The 20,759-nt window shown below is 34.4% G+C and overlaps 1 protein-coding gene and 1 long non-coding RNA gene across 3 annotated transcripts; one reads left to right on the forward strand and one right to left on the reverse strand.

Moving 5' to 3' along the window:
* The first annotated feature begins 1,894 nt into the window (after positions 1-1,894).
* On the forward strand, positions 1,895-14,292 carry CLDN18 (claudin 18). 2 transcript variants are annotated; one of them, XM_072407620.1, is made up of 5 exons: positions 1,895-2,179; positions 9,986-10,150; positions 11,940-12,078; positions 12,207-12,317; positions 13,019-14,292. In XM_072407620.1, the coding sequence occupies exons 1-5, from the start codon at positions 1,960-1,962 to the stop codon at positions 13,164-13,166; spliced, it is 783 nt and encodes a 260-aa protein (XP_072263721.1). In that variant the 5' UTR covers positions 1,895-1,959; the 3' UTR covers positions 13,167-14,292. The 2 variants fall into 2 exon arrangements, with proteins under 2 accessions (XP_072263721.1, XP_072263720.1); XM_072407619.1 differs by lacking the exon at positions 1,895-2,179 and adding an exon at positions 8,008-8,353.
* Positions 13,853-19,478, reverse strand: LOC140328211 (uncharacterized). The gene is made up of 2 exons (XR_011920252.1): positions 19,367-19,478; positions 13,853-14,926 (listed from the first exon to the last, which is right to left on the reverse strand). It is a non-coding gene; the product is annotated as an uncharacterized lncRNA (long non-coding RNA).
* Between the last annotated feature and the right edge of the window lie 1,281 nt (positions 19,479-20,759).

Below are 20,759 nucleotides of genomic sequence, written 5' to 3' on the forward strand. Positions count from 1 at the left end.
GTAGTTTATACCGATGTTGGTGGTGGTGGTGGGGTCAGAAAATAAAAGAAGACCCTATGCTATACTGCAAGTACAGAACACACCAGGAGCCCAGATTCGTCAATGCATGCAGATTTGCATTCACCTCCTGAATGGTAAGGTTTGTCCCCAAGACAAACGGAAAGAGGGGGAAATCTCCCTAAATAGCAGTTAAACTTGGCAGAAGTCCTAATGTTCCCTCTTTTAAGCCAAAACTGAAAAAATGGCTAAAAATACATCATAATTACTGAAACTGAACACTGTCCAACATATAACATTACTAAATTACTGGAGAAAAGCTTATGCAGACTAGGACCCCAAGATAAGGTAGCAGATTTTGCCCTTCCTGCCTCTTTCCTCCAAATGACAAAATAATTGCACACCAGACAAAGAGAAGCAGCCTATTGGCATTGTCTGTACTGGCATGACATTATCAGGCACTGAATACACCTACCAGTTGAACCAGTTGAAATAACAAGCAGGTACACAGTTTTTACCAGTGGGACCGTTCACTGGGTTTACTGCAGGATCATGACGGTTGTACCAGAACCCCATAGACATCCACCAGCCCCTAGCCTCCTGCCTGGGATGCCATGATTGATTTTTCATTTTATAATTTACAAACAACAAAGATTTCTGAGAAATAAATAACATAACATTGCTGAACACATGACCAATGCCATTCCTGATACTTCTAGTTTTGTATTAGGCAGTAAGTTAATAGGATTGTGTGAGTCAATGGTTTCATTTTAATAACAGCCTGCAGCTACCCCCTTCTTACATGGACTACAGCCATATTTACCCCACCAATATCCATCATTCCTTGGGCTGGTAAATGTGGAATTAGGTACTTATAGTGGTGAAAAAAGTACTCTGTAAATGTAATATTTTTTTAAAAAAGTACGGTAGTCGTTTTACTTGGCCATCCTGGTAAGGGATAGACGGGCAATTTTTGTAAACTTGACTTGAAAATCCTATTGTTAGCAAAAGGATCATTTTTGTGTATCACAAATTTAAACTCCAAACTTTACAAGTTTAATGCAAACTGAAAACAGTTTCCTGTGGGTATCTGGGATATTGGTGTGAGCACATGACAAATAAGTTGGGTACTTTATTTCCACAGATTTTATTTTACAAATTCTTAGAAATTTTCACAAAATTTCCTAAACCTAATCCTGATCAACTATGGGTGATTTTACCTTATTAGAAGACATTCTTGAAAGTTTTAATGTTGTTGTCCCCTGTTTGTTCTTGCATCCTCTGCTGCTGTGAGCCAACTAACCCATTATTTTATGGCACGAACATCATCAAGCTGCCTTAGTGCTAGGATGCTAACCTTGCCCTCTCTAGTATTGGTTTGGGCTGGAAACAGACCACCATAGTGCCACATCATTAGTTGGCTGGGTCAATAGGTTGAAAACACATTTCTAGGATGCTGAAGAAAAATAAAGGAAACTTTTTAGCAAAATTTGATGGTCTAGGTACACTTTAAAACTACAATAATACATTCTTTCCTATATTATTATACTTTTTGTTTATTATTTTGTTACATCTTTGTTGCTCATTTTTCTATTTGCAGAGCATTTTTTGAATTAATTTCACCAAAAGACAAAGATTCCCACTGATTTGGGATGCAGGAAAGCCATTGTCACTCTCCTACGCTAGCTGTTAGTCATAGTTATGTTAGGGGTGGAGAGAGACGGATTTTTCCTGGGTAAACAAAAAAGGTTTGATACGACTAAAGCTGCCTGGTACTGAAAGTCACACTTATCTACTAGCATCAGATTAGTCCTGGGGCGGTAACTCAACCCATGCTGCTGGCCTGTCCAGTATATGACGTATATAATACAGCAAGTTTGAAAATAAAAAAATCTCAAGAAGTCTAACACTAATTACTTGACAACCCTTTCTTGTAGGTGCTCAGGCAGATAGAGAGGCATCATGGCGATTGCTTTATGCCAATGTGTGGGGTTTCTGCTTGCAGCCGGTGGGGTAGCTGGTATTGTAGCAGCTACTGTAATGAACCAATGGAGCACCCAGGATCTTGAAAATAATCCAGTGACCCAGACATTTAACTTTCAGGGCTTATGGCAAACCTGCGTAACAGACAGCTCTGGGTATACTGAATGCCGTTCATATTTAACAATTCTTGGATTACCTGGTGAGACCTTTTTTCATTTAATTATTAATGAATACGTATTAATTAGGATTAGTTCTAATTTAAAATATTAGAAAGGTGCATGGATATTTAACTGTATGTATACTATTTTAGAACTGTAGATAAATGAGATAAATTAGAATTAAAAAAATAGAGTTTACTATACATTTTGACAGCTGCAGAGTGTGCAGTTTATTTAGTTATTAAAAAATCAACTATATCTTCACATAGCGCTATATTTATAAAACATGTAATCTGACATAAATATTACTTTTTGGGAATCAATTACTGCCATTGAAACACGTCAGATTCCCTGTTTTATAAATAGAGCCCATGGAATAATATATTTGTATGCAGAATTATTTATATTATCTCCTTCTAAATCTGCTATTTATATGCTATTATTGCCTTTTGTTTGTAAAGAACCAATAGCCTGCACATTTTTTGCAAACTAAATTCTATGCTAGTTCTGGTCTAATAATGAATGAAAAACAGTGAATCCCTTCTTCATTTTAAAATAGAAATACAAAAATGGTGGGTGCATGAAAAAAATGTTGGGAATTAGGCAAAATGTGACATTTTTACACTATGCTAATAAATGGGGTATATATAGTTGTTGGTCTATTAAAAAAGTTGTGTCCTAATATTCTAATCGCATTTCAATATTCTCTGAAAGCAGGGGTGCATTCTCCCTCTCTCTCTCTATATATATATCTATATATATATAAAGATATTCTTCTATTTTATGCACAATCATAATATTATTCCTTCATTCTTTAATTGTAAGAATGTCAGTTGTAATACTTTATTGATCAATATAACACTGCATTTGGTCAGACCGTTCTATTTATATTGCTGTATAGCATCACATGCATATATTTTTGTTGTCCAGCTATACAGCATGTTTTGGTTTAGTGTATACATTTGTTTCCTGTTTTTTTGATGGATCTGTTCAGTGCTGACTAAATATACCTATCTCAGCAAGATCTCCATTAGTTATGTATTTCTTGCAATATCAGTAAGTGTTTATTTAAAAAAAAATTCACATTATACATTGGCACCAGCCAAATCTAATTTACCTTAGGATGAATATACCATAGGATGAATATATTCTGTGTATGATGTACATGGCTGCCCCCACATGCAGTGCATATACAGGGCGTTTCCTGTTTGCAGGGCCGGTTTTAGGGTAGGGTGAATTGGACAATTTCCTGGAGCCCCCACCTTTTCAAGGGCCCCAAGTGACCGAATGGAAGGAGAGATGTGAGCTGAAATATTGGGCCATCCCTATCTGTGCGTAGTATTATACACAATGAAAGGCCCTTGTAAAATCAAACCCTAACAGTGCACATCAAACTCGTTCGCATCATGCTTGAAAAATCTTTGGAAAAACAAAATATAACCTAAAGCATGCCAAGAACATATTTCTATATTTAAATATGAGAATATATAATATATACCTATATTTAAATTACTTGACATTTCGTATATTATTAAGTTGAATATCTAACTTTATTGCAACTATGGCTTATTTAAGCTCTTTATGAGTAGAAGAACATATATAACGTTTAACACATGAAGATATGACTACAGATAACTGTATAATCTACCTTCTGTTAAAATGTAACTCAAACCAAATAATTTTTTGTCATGGAAAAAGTGGGGAAGGCTTAGAACAGCCCCGTCTGACAGGTGAGCCGCAAGAGCATGGAGATCAGCGGTGGTCCGCAGCTCTGGCTGGTGCACCCCCCATTGTTGTTGGGAAAAGGACCCCGCTTGGGGGCCGCAGACCATGTCTCCTGTACGCATCGCAGGCTCAGGGCGGTGGGCGGGTTCTGGCAATATGACGTCACTCTGGTGGAAGTTTCTTGCCCTTTGAGTGACAAACAGCTCCCTGCGTACGCGTGGTGGCCCAGAAGGTTGGGGACCACTGGCTTAAAACCTCTAAGGGTGTTAATTTCTGCCTGTAGAGATTGCCCTGCACTTCTGTCCCTAGAAATAAAACCGAAAGCAAATAAAATATCCTTAAAGATGGGACATATGTCCCTAAAGGTCTCTTTTTTTCCTTTTATGATGCAAATTTTCCAACAGGAACACAGCTGAAAATAGCACACAATAATACTAATACTCTACATGGAAATATGCCAGAGAATGATTGATGGATTGGGACTCCAAATTGTGCAAAAAAAAAAATACAGAGGCTGTTTAGGTGGACTGAATCCTTGGAATGGAATGTTTTTGTACATGAACATCTCAGAATAAAAGTTTCCTTGCTTTGTGTAACACTTTAATGTTGCCATGTTTAAAGTATAGTCTGCATAGACAACACCTGTAGTTTTTACAACACAAAAAGTGTGTGTACAATAGAAACACGGGAGTTTCCAGCTTACATCATGTGGTTCTTAACTAATAAGAAAAGGTCTGCAACTACATGAAATATATACAGTTTGTTCAGCATAAAATGTTTGACGCTTGATTCAGATGGACGGTGAGGTTTCGGCACAGTTATCGTTTCTTCATTTCCTGTAGCACTTTGTTGCAGTTCAGTATTGCCCACTGATGCCTGCTGGTGAAATGCTGGTTCATTCAGATTTAGAAGAGGAGTTGGGTGTGTCTGGAAAGGTGCTAATCGCTGGATACCACCTAAAACACTAATTTCATCGCCCTTCTGAACTTAGTCTGAAGATATAATAAGATGTATCAAATGTTGTGAATCCAGAGCAAAAGCTTCTCTTAAGCTCTAGGCAGATGTAAGATACAAATGAATACCCTTTAATCCGTATTACATCAATAAATGTACAAACAGTGCAAGTAGTGTACCAAAATTTGGCTTGTGTCAGCTTTTTGCAGTATTTATATAGCAGTGCAGAACTGTGCATGGAAGAAGCAGTACAAGGAACCTGTTGGTATATATGCTGACAAGATGCATGCTGTTTTTTATTATTTAGGTGCCTATTCACTTGTAACTCATTGTTTTTGACTGGAGTTCTGTTTTAAACACAATAGCAGTAATTCAAATTTAAATAACCCAGTGTGCTTTTTCTACAAAAAATCTGTAGGGAATCAAGTTCAAATTTTGCAAGGCCTAAGTCTTGCAAAATCTTTTTGCATTAAGATCTGAGCCTTTATCTGGCTAATGTGGAAGATTCAGGTTATTGGTTGCTTTACTGTGAATTTAAGGTGACTCCCCAGCTAGAACGTGAACATTCATTTTATTGTTATGACTCTTGCAAGAAGAAACAGGTTTTTGGGTGGAATTGACCAGTATTTAGTGTAGTATACATTGCCCTGAATCCTGAATGGTTTCCCAGTTCCAAATGTTGAAAAAGCATTTCCACAACATAGATGATGAGGATTGTTGTTTTTTTGCCACAGACGGTGTTGTGCATAACCCAAAAAGTTCAATTTTGCAGTTTTCCACATTTGATGTTTTTCACCCGCACTATCTGACAAACTCAGAATGGAATTAATTATGAGGTTTATTTAGAAAAAGCTTCCGTCTCATCACTATTCTATAAAGCTCAATTTTGTGGTGCGTCCAGGTTTACAGTTTTCCAATGGGCCAGTCTCCTTTTTGGGTTAATTCTTGCAACTTCTTGAATGTTACCACTGAACAGTACACTTTCTCTCTTGATTAGTTTTAATAAATGGCATTTCCTGAGCAGAGTCATGGCTATGTCATGTTGGTAAATTTTTGTACTTAGAACTTAGTTTATAGCAATCTGAATTCCGGGACTTCTATCCCTGACCTTCAGCCTACAATGTTGTTGTTGAAATTTCTCTTTCCTCAGTTTATTGATCACTGACATGAAACAAGCATGAGGATTTGCATTTTCTTAATTCCCCTGCTAGTGTGACCCCAGTCCTATGCATATGCACAGTTAATTCATCCTTGAACCAGAAAAATGTTAGGATTTCACACTGAGCTGGGTGTTTCTCTGTAAAGAATTGAATACAATACCCCTGAGAAATAATTTGGAAAGCTATATGATTACTAAGAGAAATTTTAGTAAATAATATGATTTCATTTGACTATTGGTGGTTGTGTGTAACTGCATTTAAATAGCTTTTCCCCTAAAAAAAAGCTATAGATATTTTACACAATTACAGCCTAAATATAACAACATAGAACCTAATAAGTGTAAAAAATCTCAAAAACAGGAAGAGATCCATTTGCAATATCATATACAATCTATTGTTACAAATATAATGGTGTCCCAATAGGCAACGCTTCGTAAAACCAGCAACATATTATTTTATTCTCTGCTTGTTTGGTAAAGATCAGACTTTAAAACTCCATGTGCCGAGACTAGCACTAGACATTGAGGTTTACTAATTTCCACTTCCACAGTGTTTAAACTTATTTGGGTTGATTTACTAGGCAAATATAGGATGTTCACTTAGGAAAGTGAATTACCCATCTTGCAAGGGAAATTTAATTTAGTGAATGTTGGAAAGCTCTGCTGACTTCAACTATCCTATCGCAAGCAAACAAAATTCCTGTTTTTTTTTCGATTTCATTGAATTGTGTCTGTATTACAAGATGATATTTCACTTTGCTGAGTGACCAACCTATATTCTGTTAGTAAATCACACCCATTGCATTATAATTCTATATATATTTTTCTAAAAGTTTCATTGGCAAGTGCCAGCTATCCCTGAGAACTTCAATTCCTAACAGATAGATGTGTGGTGAATTATTTACTGATGAAGGGTATAAAGTATGTAATCGCTGCAATAGAAAGATAATGCATTTCTTCATGGCTATTAGGATTGGCTCTTAAAGTATATTTAGACCCAAGCACAGAAATCTAATATAATCATTTTGAACCTTGCAGTCAAATCACTTGTGGTGGAGTCTATAAGGGACTGTGACAATGCTTGGTGCAAAGTCATGTTCCTCCATTGGCATCAGATACTAGGATATAAAAAAGGATAGAAATGGTGAACACATCAACCAGGAAGGGCTTACATCCACCTGTACTCAATCTAAGTCATAATAATAAATAAAGATATTCCTTTTGAACCATCTACTCATACAAGGTTTAACTTTTTTAGGAATCAATGCATACAAATAAAAGGTACTTTTTGCACGCAGTGTGTAAATAAGTAATTTTGTTATTTAGCTGGCAATAACTTCTGGTAAACACTTTTAGTGACTGACTACCAGGGATTTACAACTGTTAACAAATGTGTGTACAAATTGTGTTTATACAACATATGCATATGTTGGACAAATTGAGTTTACTTTATGCATATGTTGGACAAGACATCCATGAACACCATGCTACAGCATTTCAATGGGATTTTGTTCAGGACTCAGGTACAAAATACTTTTGTGTTTGGGATCATTGTCATTTCTGTGGACAATTTCCTTTGCGTTTAAAGCATACACACATATGCCCTGACATTCTACTGCATGAATACAATATGAAATTCTTTGGTTCCTCAAATATTGCAATCCTTTGATACCATATGTAGTCCCACATCCTTCTGTTTGAAAGATTGAAAGTTGAGTTGAACTTTTAAAGTTGGAATTACCATTGCTCCATCTCGCAATAAAAATGGGTTTTAAGTGCTCCCCAACAATACTGGGCATGCCAAGGCCAAGCCTTCTCAAGTTAGGTACTTTTACCGTATATATGTCATACCAGGCAAAGTGATCTCCCGGTGAAACTGCGGTGGCGATAGAAACTGATGATGCCATAGGGTAGTGGTTGTGATATCACTTCCCTTTCTTACTGGTCACAGCTTAATGTTCAGTGTCATGTGAAACTTGTCCACACTACCCACAATAAGGGCGAAACTGCGATATCTTATGAAAACATACTGAGTAAACAAAGCAGGGACAGAAAGAGGTGGTTATAATTGTCCTTCAGAATGGGACTTCAGTAGATCAGAAGCAACAGAAGCAGCAGTAGGCACAGCCACCTGGGACCTTTGAACACTTTCCAACCATGTCAGTCACAATGTGTCAAACGATGGGCTTCATCGTCTCAGCCCTGGGTTTTGCTGGAATCATCGCAGCCACGGGACTGGATATGTGGAGCACCCAGGACCTCTATGATAACCCAGTGACTGCTGTATTCCAGTACCAAGGCTTGTGGAGAAGCTGTGTCAGACAAAGCTCAGGATTCACAGAATGCAGACCCTACTTCACCATCCTCGGGCTACCAGGTCCATTTACTTTAAACATTTACTACTTTAGATATACTACGTATATATATATATATATATATATATATATATATTTTATGTACCATATGTGTATGTGTATGTGTTTCTTTCTTGTATAATTTAAGAAACATTTAAAAAATAAGCGTAATATTTCTGAAGATTAAAATTTTGAAAGAGAATAAAAACATAATAATTAATTAATAACACATTAATATTGACTAATATTAATTATTAGGAATATTATGTATTAATTATATTAACTTTTAATATTACTATTTTATTTTTATTCGTACTTTTTTTAACATATTTTGGGTGTATATTTATAAAGCAGTAAATCTAACCCTCAAAAACATTTACAACAGGTGAATCAATCAATGTAATTTATTTATGTAAATATTTATTGAATGTCACATTCACTACTTAATAAATAATACACCCTTATTACTATTCATAAAGGGATCAGTGAATAGGAGTTCATGGTATTTATAAAATCCAAATTATGAATAAACATTTATAGATTTACCAGTCATATATTGTTTTCTATTTTCCATTTTCTCTGCCTTACATGAATTGTTCAAGATTTAACTTTCAAATCAAAGTTTTTATTATCTACCATTAGGTGTGGTAGAAGGTCATTCATTGGAATACTTGAGCTCTAACTGTGGAATAAGGAAACACTGCTTTCTATCTTTTCATACTGTTATCTGAAAAAAATTATCTGTTGTGTGGAAAAGCAAAGACATTATACGCAGCATATTTTTTTCTCCATAGTTTCTGCTTTGTGTTTTGTTAATGGGGCAATGGCTTTCAGTATGTGAGGGCTGATAAAACCAAGGTTTTAACACCCCCCTAATGGTGAACCTGGCCTTTTGTTTTCCAAAGGCAGAACATGTCTTATCAGCCTTGATTCAGGTGTACTGGTTCTTATCAGCAATTTCCTTTTTAGTTATGCATGATTTCTTTGCCACCCACACCCTGTTGATGAATAATGGGTTTTGAATAAAGAAATAATGAGCTTCGGTTTGCATGCATATCTTTATTTAGAAATATTAACATATTTTATGGTTTTACAAGAATGATGTATGGTACTGCGGAATGAACATTTTTTTCTACCTTGAAAAACTTCTGTTGCTCTCAAAATTATAATTGCATTCTTTAAATTTTGTTTAATTGACTATGCCTATTACTCTAAATCTGGTCTTCTTATGTCTACAACATAAGTGGTCTTTGAACATTAATTTATTACTATGCTTGTTACTTAGTAGTAAGTTAATTAAATTGATTTTCCTCATATTGCCAATAATAAAACAAGCCATATAATTAGCCATATCCTTAGTGTTATGTTGTAGTGCTAGACTTACAGATTTACAAATTACAACTTTTCAATATATTATATAATGGATTTGCATTTAACTTAGTATTAAATTGTATTATTTGATTTAATAATTATATTTATTGTACAATTAATTAGATAAAACAAGTACATAAAGGATTACATTAGAACTTTAAACAAGGTGTTACATTTTTAAAACAAATTATTTAAGTATATCATATTATTGGAATAATCCAGAAATGTATACAATATATTTTTTTAGGTAAACATAATCTGAATTTTTTACCTTTTTCCCACAGCAATGTTCCAGGCAGTCAGAGCATTGATGATTGTAGGGATTGTGCTGGGAGCGATCGGTTTACTTATAGCAATTTTTGCCCTGAAATGTATCAGAATTGGAAACATGGAAGACGCTGCCAAAGCCAACATCACTCTTACATCTGGAATCATGTTTATTGTAGCAGGTGAGAGACTTGTTCTTTGGGTCTACATTTCGATATTTAGCTTGAGACAGCTAAGAAAAACATCTTATAACAATGCATTTTTTCATTTTACATACAAATGATAATTGACATCATACTATTTCACTATTATTAGCATTTTTTACTAAAAGAGTTTTTTTCATATTGGATGGGTGTCAGTTGTTCAAAGTATTAAAAAACAAAATAGATTTTTCTGAACACAGAAAAAAAGTGAAATGACTAATTTATTATTACGTTTTATATGCAAATTTATATATACAGTTCTTTTATTATTATTAATATTATTATTATTATTATTATTAATAAACAAGATTTATATAGCGCTAACATATTACGCAGCGCTGTACTTACACATATAAAAAATATATATTTAAAATGGATAGAATAAAGTATAAAACATATATTTTAGAGCAGTCTGAAATCTTAGAATAATCAGCTAAAACAAATACCATTAAAAAGTAGAGAATATTTAATTTTTGATTAACCACGTAAATATTGTCTGACTGTACAAACAAACAGTTGAAATCAAGGACTGACAATACCTAACTGCCTTCAGAGAATATAGGAATATATGAAAATTAAAAGTGACAAACATTTTAAGGTAAAAAAAAATGTTCTTGTGCCAAAATATGGAAGTAATAGACAAAGGAACAAAATAACTCACTTTTACAATGTTGTAATCTCATCATATCACTGTTTCTCATATCATAGAAACTGTAGACCAGAAAAAACTTAATTTACCAATAATTTACCAACCCATAGGGGAAAACTTGTTTCCTCAGAAAATACATAGTTGCCTATGTTAGGCTTCTTTTATTGTATTCCTTTATTGTAATGCATGTATTTTGTCACAGTACTCGAACAAATTAAACTGTCAATGTGTCGGTGTTTCCATTTTACAAATATGAATTTACTGCAGGCTCTCATGATACTGGGGACAGAGTGCATTGGCAGCTTTCTAATCAGCTGTAGCTGTAGCAAAGCAGAAGCTGTTTACTTTTAGACTTTCTCTCTAATTAAACCTTTGTAGGGCCCCCTCTGAACTGAGCATGTAAAGAGGAATATGGAGGTTGTAAATATTTTCTCTGACTTGTGTAGTTATCTCCAATGAGGGTGAAATGGCAATACATTTGTACACCCTAAGCTTTTATCAACAAATTGACCTGGAACATACTGATAACATGATCATGGGAACACTTAAGAATGTTTACTAAACCATTATTTAAAACAAACTTGATCAATATATATGTTCTAATGCATCTACATGGCAAATGTAAACATTTCTTTATAAAGTCATATGGGTCCTTCTACCAACAGCCTGTTACTGCTAAATGGAAACTATAATGATTGGGGTCAATTTAATAATTTAAAACATTCTATGACTTTTATCTCTTTTACTGTTTATATAATATCTTTATTTTATATGCATTTCATAATTCATTTGACACAAGTTGTAAAGAGTATTATAGGTTTTCACAAAGACAGCATCTTAGATGTTTCCTCTCCATTGTGCTTGTGATATTTGTACCTTAAACTGTTTTATAATCTGAAATTTAGCAGGTTTGCCATACTTGATATATAGGGTATGCAAGTTCCAGAATAAATTAGTAAGTATCTGTATTTTAATTGGGTCGGATTTAATAAAGCTCTCCAAGACTGGAAATGTCAGGTTATTGTGAGCATTGTGAGAAATAAATGCTTGAGATAACTTACAAATGAATATAACTTTATATGTTACTAATTGTCGTCCACAAATTGTTCTTTTGTTAAGGTCTCTGTTCAATAATCGGTGTGTCTGTCTTTGCCAACATGTTGGTGACTAACTTCTGGATGACCACATCTAGCATGTACACAGGTGGAGCCATCAGTGGTATGGGTGGGATGGGAGGCATGCAGACTCTCCAGACAAGGTATGCCTCTTTCATATATATACATATATATATAACAATAGATACCAGTTATAATGATCACACCTACTCTTTATCACCTTACATCTACTCTGCTTTTTCTAACACATATTTATTTAAATGTTTCACAGATACACCTTTGGATCTGCTTTATTTGTTGGATGGGTAGCCGGTGGTATTACATTGATTGGTGGTGTTATGATGTGCATTGCATGCAGAGGTCTAATGCCCGAAGAGACTACGTAAGTAACCCTAAACATTACACAAAATAAAAGCTATATAGAAGTAACTTGAGCAGATAAATTTTCACCAAGATGAATGCACCCTAAAAGTGTTGAAGTATGATGTATAAAGAAATGGACATTGAAGCCCCCTATGAAATAGCTCATTGCTGTATTAAACTTTAGAGTGATTTAAAGCTATATGCTGGAGAACATAAGAGATTAATGTTAAAAGGGAAGCTTAGTAGATAGGTGATTATCGCTCTTTCCTTTAGCGCTGGGTCCTCAGTTCTAGACCAGCAAAAGATGGACAAATAACAGATCTGGTTTACAAATGGACAAGAAATGATTTAACTTTTGTTAGGTTGAAAAAAGGTTTTGTGGGAGTAGTTGTAGGTCAAAGGTGTAGCAGCTCTGACCTGTGGAAGTTAAAATAATAATTTAGTATTACCCTTTATTTTTTGGATTTAAATTCCTAGCGTTTTCTACAATTCAGTTCAAATAAAATATAATTCATATATAATTCATGGACATCAAGTTTCATGTAAAAACATAAGAGCCAATGCTTAAGATTTCACATGAATATGTAGATTTTGACCTTGATATATTGAATTTTTTTCATTTGAAGAAGAGTAAAAAAAGTTACAACTATTGCTAGATTTGCATCCTAATGTCCTTGCTGTTTTTATCCTTGTCAATGATAACATTTTTTCTTCATGTAGTTACAAAGCAGTTTCCTACCATGTGCCAGCCAAAAGCACAGGATACAAGACATCAGCATATGAGGACAAGAGCAAGAAGTCTATATACAATGAGTCCAGACGCAGCGAAGATGGCAAAAGCTACCCATCAAAATATGACTATGTGTAATTTTTTATTTGCCCCTATTAGTCTACAAAGACTTAAATTTTTTTTTAATGCAAACTAAAGAGCCTCCTTATTCAGCTATGTACTTCAGTAGGGCACAATACAGAAAATAATTGCAAAGTTATAATGTAGGGGCCTTTATCTGCACTATTGAAATTCTGTTGTATTTTGTTGTAATATATTATGCTAGTTGTTTATATCACTTAAAAGTGCAACTGTTATTTCATTCTAGAGTATGACAAAAAACAATACTAAATATACACATTATGGATAGGGATGTCAGCAATATGTACAGTATATAGAATAAGCAATTTATAAAGGGGAAACAAAACAGCACCCATGTCTAATTGAGCCCAGCTCCAAAGAAAATGCTTTTTTATTATTGGTTAAGGTAGAGAGGTTTTTGTAGGAAGAATCTGAAAATATCTAAAGGTGCAAAGACATCGGCCCTGTTAATTTACAAGCATTTGCAAACTTTTTATTTTCAATTTTATGTAGCCCAATAATGGTGTAACAAATCGTCTCCTTTGCAAAAAAGCAAAAAAAAAAAATACCACCCATGTTATGTTATTGTGTATTATTTTATTCCCCAAGCATGTTAAGTACAAAGTAACTACCTATATGTTTATAGTCACTTGTTGTTACAATTGTTTTTAATAGAAGCATATATTAATATACTTTGTTTGCACTTGTTTTTTTTTTTTTTGCTAGGTAACAATGTATGGATCTCTGTTGTTCTGGATTTAGCATATTCACTCAAAAGCCAATTTTTTTTTACATTAATTCATTTTAGAAGATTAATGAGGGGTTGTACCTTGGAGTCTATAATTATGTTTACAGAACCATCAGAAAAGTTACTGTACATATAGTGCTAAACTCCTAAATGTATTACCGTATTTTCTGTGTGAATGTTTTACAGATATTCAACTTTATTCAGCAAACATACATAACAGTCTAATTTCACAGTAAAGTAAACAAAGCTCTTATCCTTTTAGTATTACAATCATGTGTAACCAAAAATGTTTTTATTATTATTATTGCCATCTGCACAGTATTGGGGTTTTAAAATTCCCAGCTTTACCTCCCATACGTCCATACGTCATTAGCCTTGGGCCGCACAGTATAAATAGATGGTCATGCAGTATTTTTTTTATATGTTTTGTGCATGGTTATGTGCTGCAATGCATTTGCTCTGGAGCTATGTTGTGTTGGAGTTGTTATTAGCGTGTTGGGGTTCCAAAGACTGGCACTGCAACGTGCCAATGCACCAATTTTTGCTGCAACACATCAAAACCACAAAGGTTTGTTTCAGCCTTTAGTAAATCAGCTCCTCTAGGTAATAATCCTTTCTCTAGGTAATAATCCTTCCTATGAAGTAACCATATGCACTATTTAAGACACTGATGTTTTATGCAAAGCAGAAACATGTTCATATATTTTAACCAGTTGCTCTCCACTGTTATAATAAACTTTCAACACATTTATTCTTTTTACTTTCTTGAAACTTTTAACAAAATTCCTAAAACTACTATACCTAAATACATAAAAGTGTATGCAATCCGAAATAAGTTTCCCACACAGGTGGTCAAGGTTATAAACATGGAAATTCAGTGATAGAACATTCAGGACAGGAGAATGAATTTAAAGGTTTTTCAGGAACCTTTGAATGAAGCAATTGCTATTCATATTTAGGTATCTGCTATATCTCAATCCATTCCTTTGCTGGTGTAGCTCCTGCAGACTTGATGCAACAACATTTCCTCCTGTAAATTTAAAAATGACATAAATTCAGATTTTACATGCTGTCAAAGTTCTATGACGTTTTATAGTAAAGCAAGAAAGAGGCATTGAGGAAACATCTCTATTGCATTTTGAAAGCCAAATACAGACTTTTCTAGGATTTTATTGTCATATACAATCAGTGAGTTGTACCATTTTAAGCCTCTATGGAATATCACTACCATTTAATTTGCAATTCTACTCCTGTTCTTTGAATAAAGATGGATTTCATTTCAAAAAGCCCTGTACTTTTCCATGTTAACATAAATATTGGATAAGATAGAACTGTGTTCAGAAATATTTCTCTGCTGCACTGAATTGTAATATTTGTAGGAAGCTTGTTATCTTATTTTTAACATCACTCAGACAGAAGTTAATTTGAAAATTGTCTTCTGATCCCCTAGATTAAAGCATTATGTTAGTTAGATTTTAAAATGAAAGTATACATAAATGATATTATAACAAAAGTGAAATAAAAGTACCATAGCAACAATAGTAAAACACTTTAATTAAAAGGAAATAAGATAATTTTTCCTAACCTTTTGTAAAAGTGGCCCAGTTTTGTTAAGCTGGCACAAAGTGGAAAATATATATAAAAGTCTATTAAATATGCTTCATGACTTTTTAACACATAGCTGACCTTTCAGATTAGGTTGGCTCAGTCTATTCAGGGACATCAAAACACAACTGTGTGCATAGTCCTGTACACATACTCAAAATTGTCATTGGAAATGAATCTTCAAGTAATCACTTTCAATGACAGTTGAACAAATTAATGAGCTCTGTAAAGGACAGGACTGTTCTGCTCTATGGGGAGGGGAGGACGAGTTCCTGCCTCGCTGCGTACTCTCCATTAGGAAATAACTGTGAGTATTAATGTTGGTTGATCTGGCTGAATGAATCAATAAATGTTGATGGGTAAAAGCTGTACAGGTCCTAAATTTTAACCTTAGACAAATGCTTGTGAATTAATATCTGGCTTTCTGAAAAAAAGTTGATGTTACATACTTTTTGTTGTGATGCATCTGGAATGCATTTAGCTGATTTAAACTGTAAGTTTGGTTGGGCTTTAACCAATTCAGTTGGACATTTGGGGTTCCATTTATAAAACAGTGAATCAGACATTCCACCAAAAAATCCCTGGTGGGAATCTTCCAAGTCTATGTGATTCAATGGCAGCAATTGATTCCCACCAGGGAATGTTTGAGATGTTTTATTCCCTGTTTTTCAAATAGAGCCATTGGGGTGAACTTTCAATACACCTCATAAATATTATGAATTTATTAGTGACACTTTTTTAAATAAAGCATACAATTGCTTATGCTGTGCTGTTCCCTATGTCGTGTTATTTTAATTTTTTACAGGTATTTTATTATATCATAGTGTTGACTAAATGTTCTGTAAAATTAAAATTGTACTAAACAAGTTTTTGTTATAGCTTTAATTTCCATACAGTACTGTAGGGTTGATTTGCTGAAAAAACAGAGGCTGTTCACTTAGTAAATGTTCTCATTGCAAAGTAATCACGGCTAAGATGACTTTCCTTTTCATTACTTTAAACACCCTGTTGTGTATTACAATTTTTTTCCTAGCACATGACTGAAACTTTATCCACAAACACCTAATTTGCACGGTGAATATCCATTTTGTGAACAGCCTCTGCTCCCTTAGCAAAGTAGGAATAGTATCATTTATAGAATATTCTTGTCCTTCATGTTTTTATTGTAGCTGTTCAACAATAAATCAGAAAATGTAAATGCTGTTTAGTGTTTTAATTTGTACATACACAAATAAGCTACATTTTAATTTAAAAAATATGGAAAACAAATATCACCTGGACACAGGCAGTGTCAACTTTAGGTAAAAACAGATTAGTGAAAGCACACAAATCACAGATGTCTTTACAGTTTTTATGTATTAAATCATATTTTATTAATCCTTACTGTCATGTACTTACCATATTTTCTCCAAGATGTTAAGAAGCCATGGAAATGACCAGTTCCTCAACCACATTATTCTAGTGCAAAGCTTTTTATAGCATTAGTGATTTGTCTGATATAAATTCCTCAGAAAACTGTGATATTTATTATAGGTACAGGTTTAATTCACATACACCATGTGGTATGGGATGTATCTACATTTTTCTGTAATTCACCTAATTGGAAAGCGATCTGACCTGGTTGAAATAATCCGGCAGAATGATGTGTGATTTGTTCAGGTTTGTGTACAGATTGGTTGGCTCCATGAGTCGCTATAACACATGGAAAATATTGAAATTCAGAACATATATGCTACCTAATCTGGAAAGTCAAGATTATTACAGTCATGTAGTTTTGTCCTAAAAAACATTAAACATTATTTCATGTTTTTGTGGGTGCCTTGGATAGCTTTTCTAATACCTAAGGATAATGTAAGGATAACACAAAAAGTCTCCTGGAGCCCGGGGTTTTTGTTTTTTTTTGGCAAAAGAGACTTTGCATATCTGTTTTGTAAACTTTCTTTACCTGTGTGTGACTATTAGTTTTTGTTTTTCAGTTTAGATCTGTTAGGTCTCATGTTTCGTCATCATCATGTCCTATAGGTTTAGGTTTCTAAAGGGCAAAGCTAGCCCAACCTACCTATGCCTTGTTCTGCAGCAACAGATCACTACATAGAAATGTAGACACAAGCCCCATGAGAAACAACATATAAACAAAACATATAAAAAAACTTGCTACAGTCCTTTGTAAAGCTAGAACTAGTAAGTAAAAGTAATGAAAGAGCTCATTCAATACAGGGACATTATATTGAATTTCTGAAACTCATCCTTTAAGGTTTACACTTCCAGCTGGATGCATTACATTTACAATATCATTAACATCTACTTGATATGTTCTCAGTAAACAAGATTTAGATAATTCATAGTGCTCATATTGATCCTAAAACTTTTGACCAAACGTCTATTCTATACATACAAGCATAAATTTTAAGGACAACCGTACAATTCAAAATGAACAGTTGAAATTCAGCCAACAGAAACCTGGTAGCAGCACAGTGTTCCTGCCTTTATCTAGGTAGCACCCTAGTGTTGATTTAGTTAAGTCGACCAGTAGATAATTGGTGTGTTATCTGTGTTTTCACAGCTACCCAACCCTGTTATGTATTCCATATCACTATGATTTATCATTTTTCAGATGTGATTCCTGAGTCATGTAGCTTTCAGAGATAAGCTTATTGTATAGTTAACACAGAATACTTTACAACATCCCTATTTCACCTAAAGAAAAGAAAAAAGTACTTACTTTGTCAATGGGGGATATTTACTCACCTGTAAGAACATGTGTAATTTTAATATGTAATGTGTGTGCTTTATTCAATGCAAACAATGATTAAGAAAAATACATTTTCTTTTACTACTTTAAAATATTTTTTCATTGTCGATGGAACAGCGATATGTTGGATATTCTGGGGAACAATTGTAGTAGAAACAAAAACACCAAAAATCTAGTTATCCACAGTAGTAGCAGTAGTATCTACAATATTAGCAGCTTGCAGCCCTAATCTTTTTACCCTCCATCTACTTGGAGGTATCTGACCGTTGTTTGTGATGTGAGACTGATAGTTGTCCTCTGATTGGCCATTTTGACTGAAGGTCGTATCAGTCTCCTAGAAGTTTTTATTGGATTTTTCTTACTTGACTGTATTAATTTTGTCTGCAAGAGTTAACATGCTTTTCTACAACTTTGTTAGATGCAGCCATGTCGCACATCCCAACAATATGGCATTTGCATAGGTCCCCACCGATTGTGAAATTCAAAATATCTAAAGGATGGAGGACTTTACCTCTGTAATCCGAGGTTCAGGGGGTGCCTACCATCAATGTTTTTATCGTATTGCTTTCTTTCTCCTTATCTGCAGAGTATTTGGATGCCCTTTCTAAGAACATTGATTAATTAGTTTCTTAGTGTTTGCTATCTACTGGTGGATACATTCTCCTAGGTTGTTATGGCTTTTGTATTCTCCATGTTGGGTCCCTCTTCCCGGATGATTCTGCAGGTTTGAATGGCATTTTAGATCCTGGCCCACTATATATAATTGACTTACTCACCTCACCTTGGTAGTGGAAGCACATAAGGTCCTCCTTTAACCAGAAGCAATATCCTCCCTGAATGCTGCTTGTAGCCAAGCCCATGACATCAGAAATAATAGGAACAAATAGGCAATCTTTTCAGTTTGAAGCATGTGAAGGAATATGGTCCAAAAAGTCCTTTGCCTATTTCTTTCTATAATGTCTCCTTTCTATGTAAATGTACACACATCTAAATGCATACATACATACATGTTTTACTTTATGTGCACTCATGTCTATACATACATGCATGAGTGCACATCAAGCATGCATGAGAAGCAAAACAAGCAATATACACAAAAAAATAAAAACTTACCTGAATGAGGACTGTGCAAAAGTGCGGCACATTTTCAACTGATAAAACACAGTTCATGCGCACATAGTGGGTACGCCTTGGAGCACAACTATGGGCTACACTCCTGAACTTTTGGTACAGAAATCTAGACCTCAGTGTAACGCCCAGGTGGTTAAATGTTAAAAGTATTTTCTATATATATATATTTTTAGATACATATATATATATACTATAATAATATATATATATATATATATATATATATATATATGTTTCTTTATTTTTTTTATTATAATAACTATAGTAATTACAATATATATTGTGGGGGGTTATGTTCAGGATCGCCTTTGCTGGGGTCAAAGGACACTTATCTGGTTCATCCAATTCAGATCACACACTGAGGTATAAGTGTTAAGCTGACTTGTAGTCAGATTTATTTGAAGGTTGCAGATAAACAAAGCTTTCAGCAACCTTTTACTCTTTTACATTTACTTTTTCTGTGTCCTCAGGCACAGAGAGACTGACTGAGCTCCTGTTATATCCCCACCCTCAGTGCTGCTTCATTAATTACCTCACAGGTGAGAGTCTTCCACCTGCTACTTCACATAGGAGAGGAATCTTGGGCAAATATACTTCCCTTCCCCCATCAATCCTGCATTGGTGTCACATTATATATATATACACACATATACATATATATATATATATATATATATATATATATATATATATTTATATATATTTATACACATATAAATCTATAGAAGCAAGCAAAAACGTGTGTGCTTGTGACTTTTGTGGGAAGTCTAGTCTGATGGCAAAGCCAAGGTTTAACCTGCAGAAAGTCGCAATATTTACCCCCAGGTGGCTCCTCCAATCAGGCATCGTAAATGTTTAGATAGGCACCTATGTGGAGGAGCTGAACTCAGTTAACTCTTGCCTAACAGGAAAGAAATAAGTAATTTAAATATGCTTTTTTTCTTAGCACATATAGATGCTTTAAACATTTGAACACCACAAACATTTTTTTTAGGGCTAAGGGTAATATGTGTGCCATTAGAAAGAATGTTTTCTTAGGGGAACAGTGAGTTTAATGCAAGCTCGCCAGTGTGAAACTGCTGGGGCTCCGCATATCATTCAGGGAGATCGCTTCAGTTGATGACGTCCGCGTGAGTACGCCAGTGCCTCGGATTTGGTTGATAAATTGATCGAAGGCCTCCAATTTTGGATCGCGAATACGAATGCGCGAGCGAGCTTCTGATTTTGCTTGGTGAATCAGCCTGCCCATCTTTATGTAATAAGATGTTCCTGATTGTAGAGGGAACAATACATGTACAAAAAGTCTGTTCATAAACTGCTCCAGGGCAGCTCTGCAACAGAAATAAACTGAAAATCATTCAAATGTACATCTGTT

Source organism: Pyxicephalus adspersus, chromosome 4 (assembly GCF_032062135.1).
Source record: "Pyxicephalus adspersus chromosome 4, UCB_Pads_2.0, whole genome shotgun sequence".
Classification (NCBI taxonomy): domain Eukaryota; kingdom Metazoa; phylum Chordata; class Amphibia; order Anura; family Pyxicephalidae; genus Pyxicephalus; species Pyxicephalus adspersus.